Genomic DNA, 16,295 nt, shown 5'->3' on the forward strand with positions numbered 1-16,295 from the left:
CAGGCAGCATTGGATGGGTTTAGGTTTAAAACCTTTTCTAAAAGCATTTCATTTCTGCCAGCATTTAGTATGAATTTAATTCTGCTGCTGGGTTTTCATGAAACACACCTCGTCAGAATAAAAGCTGTCCAAGAGTTCTTTACAAAGAATTTTACCTTCCCTGAACAGAAACATTTAATTTTATCATTAAAATTTCTGCAAATTAAAAAAAAGTGAGATGCCAATAAACTGGGTCTCTCTCAACTAAACTTTAAGCCCCTAAATGGCAGGTTTGTGTTTTTACCGTCAAACATTCCCAACGTCCAGCATGATGAGTGATGAGTCCAGAACTGTGTGTTTACTACTCTTTATTCCAAGATTTTAGTCCCATACACTTATTCTTTCCATTGGAAGTGTACAACAAAGAAATGCTGGTCACTATAAGCTCTATTTGGAGAGGGGATGGCTTGGAAGGAATCAGGGGACACTTGGCACTCTGGGTGACAGAAAGTTCAAGAAAAAGACCACACTCAGCTCTAAGAACATTTGGAGCTGAGGACTGAAATGCTGTGCAAAGCAGGAAAATAATCACTCTTGAAATCCCTTGAATCCTCAGTAAAGTCTACAGAAACCACAAATGATGAATGTAACTGAATTTCTTTTGGAAAATGTTAACAGTCAAGTCTGCATATTGGTAGGCATGGGGCCAAAACTGACATGACCATGACAGAATGAGCCAGCACAGGCAGGGGAACATGTGGGTCACTTAAGGCTGATTTCCACATAAAATCCACCGATCCACGTAATTTATGAAGACAACTGTTTTTAATACAGTGCACTTATTGCATTTGAAAATATGCAGCACAGTTTGAAACAAGGAAGAATTCAAAAACATGGAAATATATTTTGCATCTAAGAGTAAATGAACACTAAACAATTAAAGTTTTCATTTCTTTTAAGAAAAAGAACATTCACTTTTGTCAAACATTTACAGTGATTTGAGCTCAGAAGCTATGACTTTCATATGATTCCATCAGCCTATTCTTCAAAATACACTATGTGAGGTTGACCCAGAGAACACTTGACCACATCTACTTCTCCACCTCCGTTCTTCTCCCGTTGAAAGTGAATGCTAACTAAATCCTCCACAACTTCTTCATCCATCTGAAGGTCTTCTATTCCAGTCAGAAGCACTGTCCTCTTAGATGTTCCTGAAAATACCTAGAATGAAAAAAAAAAAAGATAAATAGAAATATTTCTAAGAGCTTCGGATTCCAACACTTTACACTCATAAGCTCTACTTAATATTTTGAACGTTATCTTAGGAGAGACAAGGAGGCTTAGGAAGATTTTTCAAGTAAGAGTTAGATTTGAGTTTCAGAAAGATAAATAGAAATATTTCTAAGAGCTTCGGATTCCAACACGTTACACTCATAAGCTCTACTTAATATTTTGAACGTTACCTTAGGAGAGACAAGGAGGCTTAGGAAGATTTTTCAAGTAAGAGTTAGATTTGAGTTTCAGAAAGATAACTCTGGTGGCATTATGGAGATTAGAAGAAAGGAGGGCAGCTCTAGGGACAGAAAAACCAGTTAAAAAGTAGAACTGATAAGACTTAGTGACCAAATGGATGTTGGAGGTGAAGCAAAATGAAGGGGGAAGTATGGGTTCTAGCTTTCAGTTGGGGGACTTGATGCCTTTTAATACCTAAGAAGGAATAGGAAAAGGGAGCAGGTCTGGGGTAAAGATAATGAGTTCAGAGAAAATGAGCAGGAATTATTTCTCAGGCTCAATGATAATAGGCACATGAGAGAAATGTAACTATGTCTCCACGTACGAAAATAAAATTGTGTTATTATCTGAGTAATTTTTGTTTAAAAAACTGTATAATAAATTACAGAAGGTATAGCTTGGCATTAAAATTTTTTTCAAAAAGACAAACTCATTCTGCACCAAGCAAAAATGACGTGAAGAGGCTGACCGGTTAGCTCAGTTGGTTAGAGGGTGGTGTTGATAACACCAAGGTCAAGGGTTTGGATCCCTATATCAGCCAGCTGCCATTAAAAAAAAAAAAAAAAAGGAGTGAAGAATATTTTGATATCCCTCACTGATAAGATTCAAAGAGTAACAGACTCACAACTTTTCCTTTATTTTTTTCTGGGGTGGAGTTGGGCAGTGAGTTCCCATGATGAAAGAAAAGAGATGACTTTACCTGAAACTTTTTCAAGTGTGTTTCCATGTATGGAGAAACAGTAACTTTATGGCATCTTCGATTTATATAAAGAGGATATTCTTTCATTTTCAAAATCCTGTCGGCAACTAAAAGTAAATAGAACATTTTTAAATTTTTCTATATCATAACATTTTTTTTACCGAAGTTAAAACTTCCTTCAAACAGAACAATATTACAGTAGTGTGATTAATTTTTAAGAAATTCTACAATCCACTTTGAAGATTTCACAGCACATAATTTTGAAAAATACAAAACCAAACAATAATGAGGTTTAAATAGTTCCTTCCATCTTGAACTATCCACTGCAGTCAATCAATGCTGCAATATCCTCAGACAGACCTACCGTGAGCTAGATAAAATACAATAACCATCTGCAGAAAGTAACTCATTCATCCTAAAGAAACTGGAATGCTTCTCAGTCTGTCAAAAAGTATAAATTAAAACTATAAATAGAATACTATATGCATATTTTTTCAATATATTTACAATTTATAATACATATGTACACACATATTCACACAAAGACACACATATACAGTAAATTACTTAGTTGTCCTGTAACTAATACATGATGTTCAGTAAACAGAAGTAGTAATGTTAATCAGAGGGTGGGAGAATGGGGGAGAGAATTGAATGTCATCTAGAAAAAGCAAAGACAAACAAAAATTCATCAGTTTTCTCCAACACAAAGAGTACTCTGATTTATTTTTTAGCAGCATTTTTTTCTCCTACACTGCAGAGCAGTAGTGAGTCAAGATTGCATAAAGTTTAACAGAAGCAGTCCTTGAGAATATCCAACCACCTTTTTTTAAAGTCCTTTCACTGGTCCATCTCGGATCAGCAGTATCGTACAGTGGTTAAGAGTATGGGCCCTTGCTGGCGAGGAAGTAGAGAAATTGAAAACCTGGTGCACTGAGGGTAGAAATGTGAAATGGTGCAGCCACTGTGGAAAACAGTATGGTGATTCCTCAAGATATTACACATAGAATTACCATACGATCCAGCAATTCCACTTCTAGTTATATACTCAAAAGAAGTAAAATCAGGGACTCGAATAGACACTTGCACACCAATGTCACAGCAACATTCTTCACAGTAGCCAAAATGTGGAAGCAACCCAAATGACCACCAGTGATGAATCGATATACCAAATGTGGTATCTGAGGGTACTTCAAAAAATTAGTGGAAAAAAGGAATCAAAAGATAATGCAAATCTTTCCATGAACTTTTTAAAGACCCTTTGTATATATGATGGAATATTATTCAACCTTGAAAAGGAATGAAATTTTGATACCTAAACATGGATGAAACTTGTAAACACTGTGCTAAGTGAAATAAGACAGATATAAAAAGGACAATTACTGTATAATTCCACTTACATGAGGTACCTAGAATACGCAAATTCATAGAGTCTTAAAGTAGAATGGTGGTTACCAGGGGCTGAAGCAGGAGGCAATGCGGAGTTAGTGTTTAATGGGTACAGAGTTTCTCTTGGGGATGATAAAAAACTTCTAGAGGTGGATAGCGGTAATGGTTGCATGACACTGTGACTGCAATGGTTAAAATGGTAAATTTTATGTTACACATATTTTATCGTAGTAAAAAAATAAATAAATAAAGAGTGAAAGTCCTGAGTCAAATAGACCTGCTTCATTCCTGGATCTGCTGCTTATTAGCTCTGTGGCCTTGGGTAGGTTGCTTGACCTCTTAAGCCTGTTTTCTTTCCTACAAAACGAGCATAATTACAGCATCTACCTCATATTGTTGTGATGAGTCATTAAGACACAGCTTGTGAAATATCTGAAATATCTATCTTCAGATACCCTCATATCCTTCAGAAGTTACCTATTAAAGCCTTCAGAACTATTTTTTCTCCTTCTGGCTGCACATAACCTCTAGGATAGGAGGGTATCTCCAGATGGGATAAGAGCACAGGTTCCCAAGCTTCTATTATGTCTCATTTTAGAGTTTTAAATTGCATTCTAGTTTATAAATAAGGCTTTTGTGGTATAACCTCTAGGATAGGAGGGTATCTCCAGATGGGATAAGAGCACAGGTTCCCAAGCATCTATTATGTCTCATTTTAGAGTTTTAAATTGCATTCTAGTTTATAAATAAGGCTTTTGTGGATTTTTTTTTTAATACAACAGATGGGCCAACTAACATCAAACAGACAAAATATATAAATTTGGAAAAGTTAAATGTGGATCCTTGACTACAGAAATTTCCACCAAGTTGTTGTCCATTTGTATGACAACATATTAAACATATTAAGATCTCTTCTTTTCATGGCTCTCTCTAATTGTAACACACCCTCCAGTATGCTCTAAACATCACCCAAAGGCCCAGGTCAAAAATGCATATTAATATGTTTGTATGTGCCCAGAGAAAGGTCTGCAAAGACATGCAATGAACCATAACTAAATACATAGTAGGAAAAAGAGAAGTTTGAGAAAATGCCTCAGATTTTACTAAATTTATGCTCTTCTGTATTATTTCAATTTTCTTTAAAAAGCATATATTACTTGATTATTTAAAAAATCTAACCAATGTTTTTAAATTGTATAGTTGGATTTCTATTATATGTGTAAACCTAGGAGAAGCCTTAAAAACTTATTAACTAGAGCAAAAGATTTTTACATTGAGAATCACTTGAACACATTACCAAAAGCAACTGTAGAATCTTCTATTTGCAATCATAAGAATGCAAATCTCCCTAAGATGATTTGGTAAAAGTCCATTTCTACCAGAAAAAAGAGCTAGCTATTCTTTCTAGGCACCCCCCTTTCTTCTCTGAAATCAATTCCCTCCACCTGAGAGACCCTTGTTAATAATAATAGGTGAGATAGAAGAGACAGTTTTATATAATTTTTTAAATTGCTCTGTTATACACTCGTTGTGTGATCTTGGGCAAGTTACTTATCCTCCCAAGGCCTGTTTCCTCATCACTTAAAATGAGTACATCACCTACCTCCAGAGTTGCGCTAAGGTTCAGGAAAGATAAATATATAAACATCTAGTGCCATGTCTGGCACGTGATAAGAATGCATCATTGATGTACTTGTTATTTGCAGTACTATTATCATTCTCAGTAGAATTCGTGGAAATCATTTTCTGGACTCTACCATTTTTATAAGGTTAAAAAAAAATCACAATTATCATGGTAATAAATTTCAAATAAAAGAAGGAGAATAGGAATACTTTCAGAAATGGCAGAACATAACTGAAATGGTAGAGTTTGTTAACTTTCTAAACATGTGAGTACCTCCAAATTCCACAAATGTGACGATGGCGCTTCGAGACTGCTTATCATAGTCCACGCATTCCACCTCTCCGCCTCCGTTTCGGGACTTGCAAAAGCTCAGTTCTAGCTTGTCTCTCATCTGATCTTCAGGTAATTCATCAGGAATTTCAGTAACATTGATCTTCACTTTAGACACTTCTACATGAACCTGAAAAATAATTTCACGTTCAGAAATATGGATGGGAAAAGTACCATAATGAACAGAATTCCAAAAAGTTTTAATCACCTGGCATCTGACTCCTAAATTTAATGGAACTGGTTTGGCCATAACCTCCACCTTTACATCCTCTAGCCACACACGATGCTTCCTCATTCTTATGACATTTTGGGCAACTGCAAAATAATTTGAGAAGTATTAATTTCCAACATTTTGAAAAATTTTTATGCTTTTGGTATTAAGAATAAATTACCCTGAATATTCTAATTTTTCTTTAATTTTAAAGGATCTTCCCTTTAAAATTTGGAAGGGATTTCCAAATGACAATGTTCTTGCCACCAAAATAGAGTATATTAACATCAAAATACTATCAGCAAAAATTGCAATGTAGAAATTTCCATCAAGTTCTAAATTCATCTCTTAAGATGAATCTCTTCTCATCTCTTAAGAGATAAGCTCGACAATCCTCCAGAAATTCATATATTATTTCAGTCCAACCACACACACTTCCTTTCCCCTCGTACATTAATGCACAGCCAGAAATTCTTCCATGTTAAGTAAGCTTAGAAAATTTTTGTGGGTCAATGTAATTTTACAATTAATCTTAATTTTACTTTATCATTTTTCATTCCTCTTCAATGTGTTATAAGTACCACAGAAATATATATTCATTTTTGTCTCTGTCTTCCCAAGGATTACATATTAAAGACTAATTAGGCTGGAATATCAAGGAGTGAGTCCTTCTTTTTTTGCCATATTTAATAAGCAAATTTTTTTTAATTTAATTTTTTTGCTGAAAAGCTCTTGAGATCATTCTCTTAAAAGTTGATTGCCCTGCTATACTGACCACAAAGCTTGTCAAGTCTAATTTATCCACACAAATGGGACCAGCTCAGTAATATAATTATGTCAAAAATCATTAGAACTCTAAAGAGCAACTATATGTTGGTTTAAAACACATGTGGATAAGGGTTTATTTTTACTTGTGCAACATGAGTTTAAAACACTTCAATTAATATTTGGAGCTGCCATTCTAATTTATCATGAAGATAAGAGATGTTCACTGTTTCATAAACCTCACATATGTTTATGACAACCAGACAACACACCACAGCTGGAGGGAGACAAGCAGGGCTAGACGGCAGGGCGTTGTCCTGTGGGAATTAGACTCACTGTACCGCAATATGACTCTATAACTTGGATGATGATTTCTTTTAGATTTTGCTAATGACAACAGACAATAATAACAGAAAATATCAATGAGTAATACTCAGATGATCCTCTTTCCTTCCCACTCCTCCCCAAAGCCCCAACATCTGGTGATCTGACACCGCTGAGAGACCACTTGTGTTTCAATTTTGTGACTCTTAACAGTCAAAAGCCAACTCCTGTTTAATCTCCTAACATTGTCCCAGGAGAGTGAGACCTCAGAGCCACGTCAAGGGTGGAAGCAGTGACGTGGCTGTTACTGAAGAGCATCCTGTTCCCAACATTTCCAGGTAACTGCTGTGCAGAACCCCCGCCTCCCAAATCCTCATTTACATTTTTCAGTTATATCCTGACTATCACTGCTAACTCTTGGCCTCCTCTTTCACTCTCCGCTGTAGAGGTGGCTCCAGGGTAAACAAAAGCACACTGGGCATACGTGCCTTGTGTGTGCATAGCGCACATAGTGACCTCCTGAAAAGCCTTTCAACATTTATTTTCAGGCTACAGTGCTGAACCAGGTGTCAGGAGACTTGGGTTATAATTAGAAATTCTCAGAATCTAAGCACTGGAGTGGTTGTGAACACCATCTGGTCCCCCCACCTCAATCACTTAAATACAAGAATGAAGGCCTGGGGTAGTGGCCTGCTCTGAGGAATACCGGTCCAGTAGAAAGTACAACAGGCACTCAGAGTTTGGCTCTCAGCTCTGCCATTTATCAACTGTATTGACCTTGAGCAAGTTACTTATCTTCTTTAAGCTTCTGTTTCCTTATCTGCAAAATTCCTAACATATAGCAATATAACAGCTAACATTAAGTGTTTATTGTGTATCAGACACTGAGCTAAGTATTTTATCAACATTTCTTATTTAATACTCATAACAGCCCCATGAAGTAGGTACTACCACAAAGCCTTTCATAACAATCTGAGGTTTATAAAGAACCCACCTCAAATCATGCTTCTAAGAAAGCTGGCACTCAAAGCCAGATCCTCCTCATTGAGGCACCCCCAGCTCAACAGGGGCCCACCCCATGGCAGACCTAACAAACACCAGTCCCATCCCAAATCTCTAACTCCCAGGCTCTTTCCACTCACTGGTTATGTGTCCTTAAGTAAATCATTTAAATTTCCTCAGAATCCATTTTCTTGGCTATCAAATGTAAATAATAACTATCCTACCCTACTGCATTTATAGAGTCATGTGAGTAGAAAATGAAATAATGCCTGGGAGAACTGCAGAATTCTCTACCTTAAAACTATTATTATTACAAAAAAAAAAAAAAAACTATTATTACAATTGGAATTATTATTATTGTTGTTATTCCTATTACCATTTGGAGGTGGCATGTGGAGTAGAAAGAGACTAGTACGGAACATCACAGCACCTCTATGTGGGTCCCAGAATGCTTTCTGAATGAGTGACCATAATCAGGGCACTTAACGTTTGAGTCAATTTTCTCATCTGTAAAATGGAATAATCATTCCTTCCTCAGAGCTTTGCAATGAGGAAGAGAAGAAATGATACCTGTAAAAATTGTAAAGCCATAGCCAAGTATCTTTAAAGGATCTCTGAAAGTCCAAGTGCTTTCCAAAGGCAACATGGTCATATTTTTGCTATGAGTCATACCTTCTTCTTTTTCAAAGGTGATCAGTGCTTGTCCTTTTTGTAGCTCGTAAGGAACTTTGGAGCTCACTTTGAATGAACAGGAGGTATTTAAAAACTGGCTGTCATTCTCAGGAGTCTGTTTTGATGTGAATTTCATTTTTGTTTTAGGAATATGCTCTTCAATCTAATTTAAACAGAAATGTATAAGGAACTTTGGAGCTCACTTTGAATGAACAGGAGGTATTTAAAAACTGGCTGTCATTCTCAGGAGTCTGTGTTGATGTGAATTTCATTTTTGTTTTAGGAATATGCTCTTCAATCTAATTTAAACAGAAATGTTTGATTAAAATCAAGACAAGAAATAACTTAAGTCCTTCCAATGATAATGTGATTTAGTCTTCCAATGCTTCATTCTCCACTGATTTTAGAAGCTCACAGAATACTGAGCATGGCTTTATTTAATATCTTTAATAATTGCTTCTTCCCATGTAAGTGCTCAGTAATGTAATCAAATGTTGATCCTTTAATACCATTCACAGATGAAATTATAAATATATAATCCTCTCACTTTTTCTAATCAATGTTTAAACTTGTGGATATTGTAAGATGCTCAATTCTAAGGCCTACACATTCATGTAGATAAGTACCTTTTAAACAAGTACACCAATAACAGACTATCTCACAAGGGAATCTAGACAGTATGTTTAATTTTACTGCAAAAAAAGTATGAAATATAGAGTTGGGTATATTATGGTTATTTGGATGGCAAATCCAGATAATTTCATCCAGAAAGAAAAACTCCTGAATTAAATGATTTAAATTTTATAAAATTTAAATTACACCTTCCCCAACACTTGCCTATCAACTTTTTAACCATTACCACAACTCAGGTTTATAAAAACGTGGAGGGACACTATCAACAAGTACTGTAACCTGGAAAATAAAAGTTAGGTAGTTATATTTGGCCATTTAAAATCATTGGGATTAACAGACATATACAACTACACATAAATGCACAAATGAGTTAGGTGTTTGCATTTCTATTTTCCATGGTTACCTTACATGAAATAAAAGATATTATAGCAAAGACATTAGAAATATTTAATGAGCCATTTTATCTAATCTTATATTTATTCTATATCTTTACATATAACTTTAATAGAATTTCTGGTTACAGTTAAAGCTGACTTCAAAACAATCTGCAATGTCTGAGAAAAGGTAGTGTTTCCCAATAATGTGGAAGTATGCAGTATCCCTGAGAAGCTGAGGACTTTCTGGAGGTAGAGCAAGAAAGCCTGATTGTATTCCTGACCACTCTGTGGCAGACAGCAATTCACTTAAGCTCTCTGGATCACAGTTTTTGTCCTCTGTAAAGTGGGTCAGCTGGACTGGCTGGTTTTTAAAGGCACTTTGAGCTGTAAAATGAAATAATTCTGGCTCCAAACTGAGAAGTAACCAGAATCCTAAGTCTTCTGCTGGAAGTTACCTGTCCTATAAACATAGGGAACCCCACTTTCTGATATTCAATATCCTATCTCCCATGTCAGAAATGAAAAGTGACAATGCTTTCATTTTTAAAAAATCTGGGTTAAGAAGAAAAAAGAGGTAAAAGTTATGTCTGATTAAAATACAGGAAAATTTAGAAGAGAATTTAAATGGTGTGGGTTAATATATGTCCAATTTTAACTGTTGAAACATTTACATTACTATAGCACCTTTGATGAGAATAATAAAAGGAATCAGTGAGAAGACCAAGCATTTGATCCAAAACTGATTGATAATGACCATCATTTTTTTGTTTTTGTAAACTTTATTAATTTTTATTTTCATAAATTTTATTGAAGTGTACATAAATAACAGAAAGGTGCATGTATCATAAGTGGACAGTAAGATGAAATTTCACAAAGCTAGCACACGTGCGTAACCAGCACCCAGACATTCAGTAGAACATGATGACACCCCAGAAACCCCCTCAGGTTTACTTCTGGGTCTTACCTGACTCCAAGGGTAACCACTATCCTAACTTCAAACATCTGCTTTTTGCTTTATTTAAATGGAAGTACATGGTATGCCCTCTTCTGTCTTTTTTGGGTCAACACCATGTTTGTGAGATTGACCTGTGTGTTGTTACATATAGTTGTGGTCGTCTGTTCATTCTCATCGCTGTGTGGTATTGAATCGTGTGAACATACCCCAATTTATTAATCCATTCTACTATGGAGGGACATTGTTTTCCATTTGAGGCTATTACAAACAGTGGTGCCATGGATGATTATGTTTTTAACATGAATTTTGTATAATTAAATCACTTTTTCTGAAAAGTGCATGTCCATTAAAATGTAACAGGTAAAATAATTAAAGGAGTACCTGGAAGCTTCTGGTGGCCTCCTGTAACTCAGCTTCAAGCTTTTGGATCTCCTCCTTTAGCTGAATATTTTCCTTTGTAATTTCATCAATTAATCCCTAAAAAATATCAAATGGTATCAAAAAAATTAAACAGCCCCTGAACTCATTTTTCTAAATGAATTAAAGATGATAAATTTCTCTCATCCTGAGTAAGGCAAAGAAAGGCATTAGATAGTCTCAGAATAAATATGACCACGTGAATACATTTGTTGAATATTTTACATAATCACCTGTCGATTCTCCTAATACTGCCAAGTATTACTATCTCCATTATATGAACAAGAAAACCACCTTACATACTGAACCAAAGCCCCAGAAATTTTTACAGCAAGGCAAGGATTGAGACTCGGATTTTCTGAATCTTAGTTCAGTGCTCTATCATCTTCCTTTTGCACTGTGATTGTGGACATGTTACTCCAAGGCATTTTTTTTTTTTTTAAATAAGCTGTGATTCCCATGGTACACAGCTGCCTTGACATGCCAGACGTATGGCCCTGAGTAAGCTGTTTAAGCTACCTGGGCCTCTGTTCCCTCTTGGTGTCTGATCAGATAATTACTAACTAAGCTCTCAACTTCTAGGTGCAAATACAAGAAATGAGAGCTTGAGAAAGCAGCTAATGTTGAAAGCCTTATAAGATAAAGAATAGAAATACAATTCTTCTAGTAAGGTTTGAATAATGTAATACAAGTAAAAATATTTTGAAAAGCCTAAAAGCCTTCCAAATTCAAGGTAATGTTGAACAAATACTTATAAAACTAATAAATATAAATTAGTTTTTAATAGTTTCCAGTAATTTTCCCTTTTACCTCATTTTGTCCATTTTTCACATATTCTTCATCCAGAAAATACTCCTTAAGAATTTGGTTTTTGTTGTCTTTTTCAGCTTCCATGATTCCCTAATTATTATAAAAAATAAATATTTTAAAAATAGTATATATACACAAACTCAAGAAGAAAGAAATAACTTTTACTCTTTTCGCGTCTTTGCTGTATGTTTTTTCCTATCACTTCTTTGCTGTATCTTTTTTCCTATCATCAAAGTCTTTATTATCATGTGGTTTATATCCAAACAAAGTCTGTATTTCAAATAATTTTCACACCTATAAATATATTAAAAGGTACTAAGAAATCCTTTGCTTTTCAACACAATAATATACAGATAATAATGAGTATTAATGTTCCTTTGTAGTTCACATCCCAATCATAATATTATGCTACATTTTAAAAGACTACCATTTTGGTCTTCCAACCTGTTCCAAAGGTTTTGATTTCAATATTTAATTCTCCCTGTTGTACTTCCTCCTATGTAGACAAAGTAAAAAGACATCCAACACAGCCTTTCTCTACATAGGTGTTCTTACCTGTAGTTTTCACAAAGCCTACCCTGGGTTCATAAACTTGGATGGGAAAAAAATTATATGTTTATCTCTAATAATCTCTAACTGAAACTTAGCATTCTCTTCAATTATGTATATAGGCAACAAACTATAGTAGTATTCACAGCACCTGTGACAGTCACCAATCGAAAGCACAGATACAGTAGTCCCCCCTTATGCATGGCGAACATGTTCCAAGACCCACAGCAGGTGCCTGAAATCTCGAACAGCACCAAATCCTATGTATACTATGTTGCTTCTTATGCATACATACCTATGATAAAGTTTAATTCATACATCAGGCACAGTAAGAGATTAACAACAACAATAATAAAATAGACCAATTATAATAATAAGCTGCAATAAAAGTTATGTGAATATGATATCTCTCTTCTCTTCTCTCTCTCTCTCTCTCTCTCTCTCTCTCCCCCCTCTCGACCCCCCTGTCTTTCAAAATAGCTTATGGACTATACTCACCTATTTTCAAACCTCAGGTAAGTGAAACTTCAGATAAGGGGGTACTACTGTATTGTCATAGAATATTATAATCATTGCAGATATTCTGAAATACTGCTTGTATATATAAATATTGCTTGTATGTAACCCACTTCTACAGTAGTTATTAAACTCACTGCTAGGTCTTGCGATATAAAAGGGTATTTCAAAAAGCTCATGGAAAGATTCGTATTCTCTTTTAATTCTATTTTTCCACAAACTTTTTTTTTCACGAACTTTTTGAAGTACACTTGTAATATAGTGATATATATTACCATATCAAGATTTGCTTTTTGAATATTCTGATAACCAAATTTCAATATAATTGGTTTTTTTGCAATTCTATGTATCGATTCATTTTTTTAACTTTTTTTTTTTTTTAAAAAAAAGGCCAACAAGCTTCACCAGTCTGACAGAGGAGTCCATGGCACAAAAAAGATTAAGAACCCCTGCCTGCACATGAATTTACTGAGATACAAAATTCCCAGATGAAAAACGAGACAAGGGATATCATGACTCTCTTTATGTTTTTAGATTCACATTAATAACCAGTCTGCAATATAATTTTCCAAGATTTTAAGTGGCTAAATTCTCAGTATTCTTGTAAGAAAAACAGAACACATCTATTCCTCTTTAAAAACAAAATAGAACACTAACAAAAATTAGTCATGTCTTAGTTTACCCAGTGTGAACACAAGAGTGTCAAAAAAGAGAGTCACATAGCACCCAAATCTTGGTTTCTAATACTATTCTCCAATAGAAGAAACCAGGGTTTCTTGGAGCAATGGCTAATTCTAGGTCTAGGGCAGGAAATATGCAAAATAAGCCTGAGATATCTTGTAGTGCAAGAAAATCTTTAAGTGCTCAAAAAACAAAACACCACCACAATGATGGGGGTATGTGAAAGGGCTACAGGAGCCAACTGAAAGAGCTCCCTGTGGCCAAAGGTACACATAGGGAATTGATCAAGTAAGTAAATATATGGAGGATAACAGGAGCCAAGTTTTTCACTGTCAGGGAAGGTAATTATCAATATGAAAAGGGAGAAAACTAGAATGGATCCTGTTGATTGGAACTGGATATATCAGCATAATATGATGATATCTGATAGATAATTGCTAGATAGATAGATAGGTGATAGATGGATGAGTGGTAGATGGATGTATGGATAGATAAATAGAGAACTACAAGTATAGATATAAATGTGTCGTGTGTGTATTTTGTGTATGTACAAGCTCTGTCTGCTGAGAGAGCCTGGGAGCAGAAACAATAGCAATGAGCACACCTAGCACCCAAACTCTGGTTTCTATTACCATTCTCCACTGACAGGAACCAGGGCTCTTTGGAGAAATGGCTGATCCCAAGACCAGACAGAAAAACTACAAGATGAGACTGGGACATCTTGTGATGCCAAACAGCAAGGAAATGCTTAAAGAATGATGAGGACATGTCAAAAGGACACAGAATCCAGCTTGAGATGGTTTTCACTGACCAAATATGAAAATGAATTAAAGATTTAAATAAACGATAGTAGTAATGATTAAATCCATTGAGTAAAATAAAAACTGAGTCCAAACTAAAATAAATAAATGAATAAATTAAAATTTTTATGAAGAAAGGAAAACTGAGTATCAAAATACTTCCACACAAAATACATATTAATTTCAAAGGGGAAAAGAGTAACTTTACAGTGGAGAAGGTTGGTAAATGCCACCATAATGAGTTAATCAAAGTAAATAATGGGATAAATCAAAATCATTTAACGTGTAATAGGGTGCACTGAGAAGAACACAGCATGATTTTGATGACATTCCTGCCAAAGATACATAATCTAAGCATGAGGAAACATCAGACGAACTAAAATTGAGGTACATGGTACAATGCAACAGGCTTGTTCTCTCTAAAAGTGTCAAGTTCATGAAAGCCAAGGAAAGACCAAGAAAATTCCATACTGAAGGAGACTAAAGAGACATCATAATTAAATGGAATCCATGATTCCAAACTCGATCCTTTTGCTATACAGGATATTATTGGGACAGCTGGTGAAATCTGAATTGGATCTGATTATATGGTAGTAATGTATAACTAGGAATTTCCTGATTTTGATGACTGTACTGTGGTTATGTAAGAGAATACCATTTTTGTGTGGGAAATATATATTCAAGCATTCCAGAGTGATGGGTCATGAGGTTGGAAATTTATTCTTAAATAATTTGGGGGGAAAAAAGTTGTTTCACTGTACTTGCAACTTTTCTGTAAGTTTGAAATAGTTTGAGATGATATTTAGTGTATATATATTTTAAACCCATATATATCAGGGTTCTTCAAAAATTTCATGGAAATATAATTCAAAAAATACAAAAGTTCATGGAAAAATAGGGAGATATATATATATATCCCCATTGAATCAACAACTGCAGAATCTTTTTTTTTTTTTTTTTTTTGACTGGTAAGGGGATCGCAACCCTTGGCTTGGTGTCGCCCGCACCGCACTCAACCAGTGAGCGCACCAGCCATCCCTATATAGGATCCGAACCCGCGGCAGGAGCGCCACTGCGCTCCCAGCGCTGCACTCTCCCGAGTGCACCACAGGGCCGGCCCGCAGAATCTTTCTAATGATATTCATCCAAGGTCTGACACAATCTAACCCCAACTTACTCTTCAATCTTATTTAGACAAGTCCTTGATCCAATTCCCTAACAACACCAAACACTTGAAAGGTCCATTTTCTCTCTCTTGTCCCTCAATGTGTCACATCCTTCTTCCTCTCCCAACCTTAACCTTCACTAATGAAATCCCACTGTTCTTCAAGGTCCATTTCAAATTTTTCCCCAAGTTCTCGAAGCCTTTTCTGATTCCCCAAAGAATGTTACTTTCTCCTCCTTTATCTCTTTCAGGGCACTTTATTTATTTATATTGAAACATAATTGATTATACACATTTGTGGGGCACAGAGTTGACTATCAATATTTGTGTACAATATGTGATGATCAAATCGGGATATTTGGCATATTTGTCATTACAATATGTACTCATTCTTTGAGTCCATTAACCAGTTTCTCCCTAATCCCTCTCTCTCTAATAACCACAGTTCTGTTCTCACCTTCTGAGAGTTCAATGTATTATTGCGTTTGTTGTTTCTTTCTTTGTTTCTCTATTTATTTATTTATTAACTTCCACTTATGAGTGAGGACATGCAGTATTTCTCTTTCCGTGCCTGGCTTATTTCACTTAACATAATTTTCTCCAAATTCACCCATGTTGCTGCAAATGGCAGAATTTCATTCTTTTTTATGGCTGAGTAGTATTTCATTGTGTGTATATGTATGTGTGTGTATCTATATATACCCCACACTTGGCTATTGTAAATAGAGCTGCGATAAACACGCGAGTGCAGGTATCCCTTCAACTTGGTGATTTCCATTCCTTTGGGTATGCAGTATTGGGATTGCTGGATCCTATGGTAGTTCTATCTACAGTTGTTTGAGCAACCTCCATACTGTTTTCCATAACAGCTGCACTAATTTGAA

The 16,295-nt window shown here is 35.3% G+C and overlaps 1 protein-coding gene across 1 annotated transcript; it reads right to left on the minus strand.

Moving 5' to 3' along the window:
* Positions 1-330: 330 nt before the first annotated feature.
* NMI (N-myc (and STAT) interactor) lies at positions 331-11,784 on the minus strand. Its single transcript, XM_008566365.1, has 7 exons — positions 11,701-11,784; positions 10,855-10,950; positions 8,509-8,671; positions 5,743-5,849; positions 5,478-5,664; positions 2,192-2,298; positions 331-1,200 (listed from the first exon to the last, which is right to left on the minus strand). The coding sequence occupies exons 1-7, from the start codon at positions 11,782-11,784 to the stop codon at positions 1,018-1,020; spliced, it is 927 nt and encodes a 308-aa protein (XP_008564587.1). The 3' UTR covers positions 331-1,017.
* Between the last annotated feature and the right edge of the window lie 4,511 nt (positions 11,785-16,295).

The sequence above is a fragment of the Galeopterus variegatus genome, unplaced genomic scaffold (assembly GCF_000696425.1).
Source record: "Galeopterus variegatus unplaced genomic scaffold, G_variegatus-3.0.2 Scaffold237, whole genome shotgun sequence".
Taxonomy (NCBI): Eukaryota; Metazoa; Chordata; class Mammalia; order Dermoptera; family Cynocephalidae; genus Galeopterus; species Galeopterus variegatus.

Bases quoted from the DNA above. Each gene is read 5' to 3' on its own strand.
- NMI (XM_008566365.1), bottom strand. From the start codon at position 11,784: ATGGAAGCTGAAAAAGACAACAAAAACCAAATTCTTAAGGAGTATTTT. The intron at 5,850-8,508 runs GTATGACTCATA...ATTATTTTGCAG, and splicing joins CACCTTTGAAAAAGAAGAAG to TTGCCCAAAATGTCATAAGA. The intron at 5,665-5,742 runs GTGATTAAAACT...ATTATTTTTCAG, and splicing joins ATTTAGGAGTCAGATGCCAG to GTTCATGTAGAAGTGTCTAA.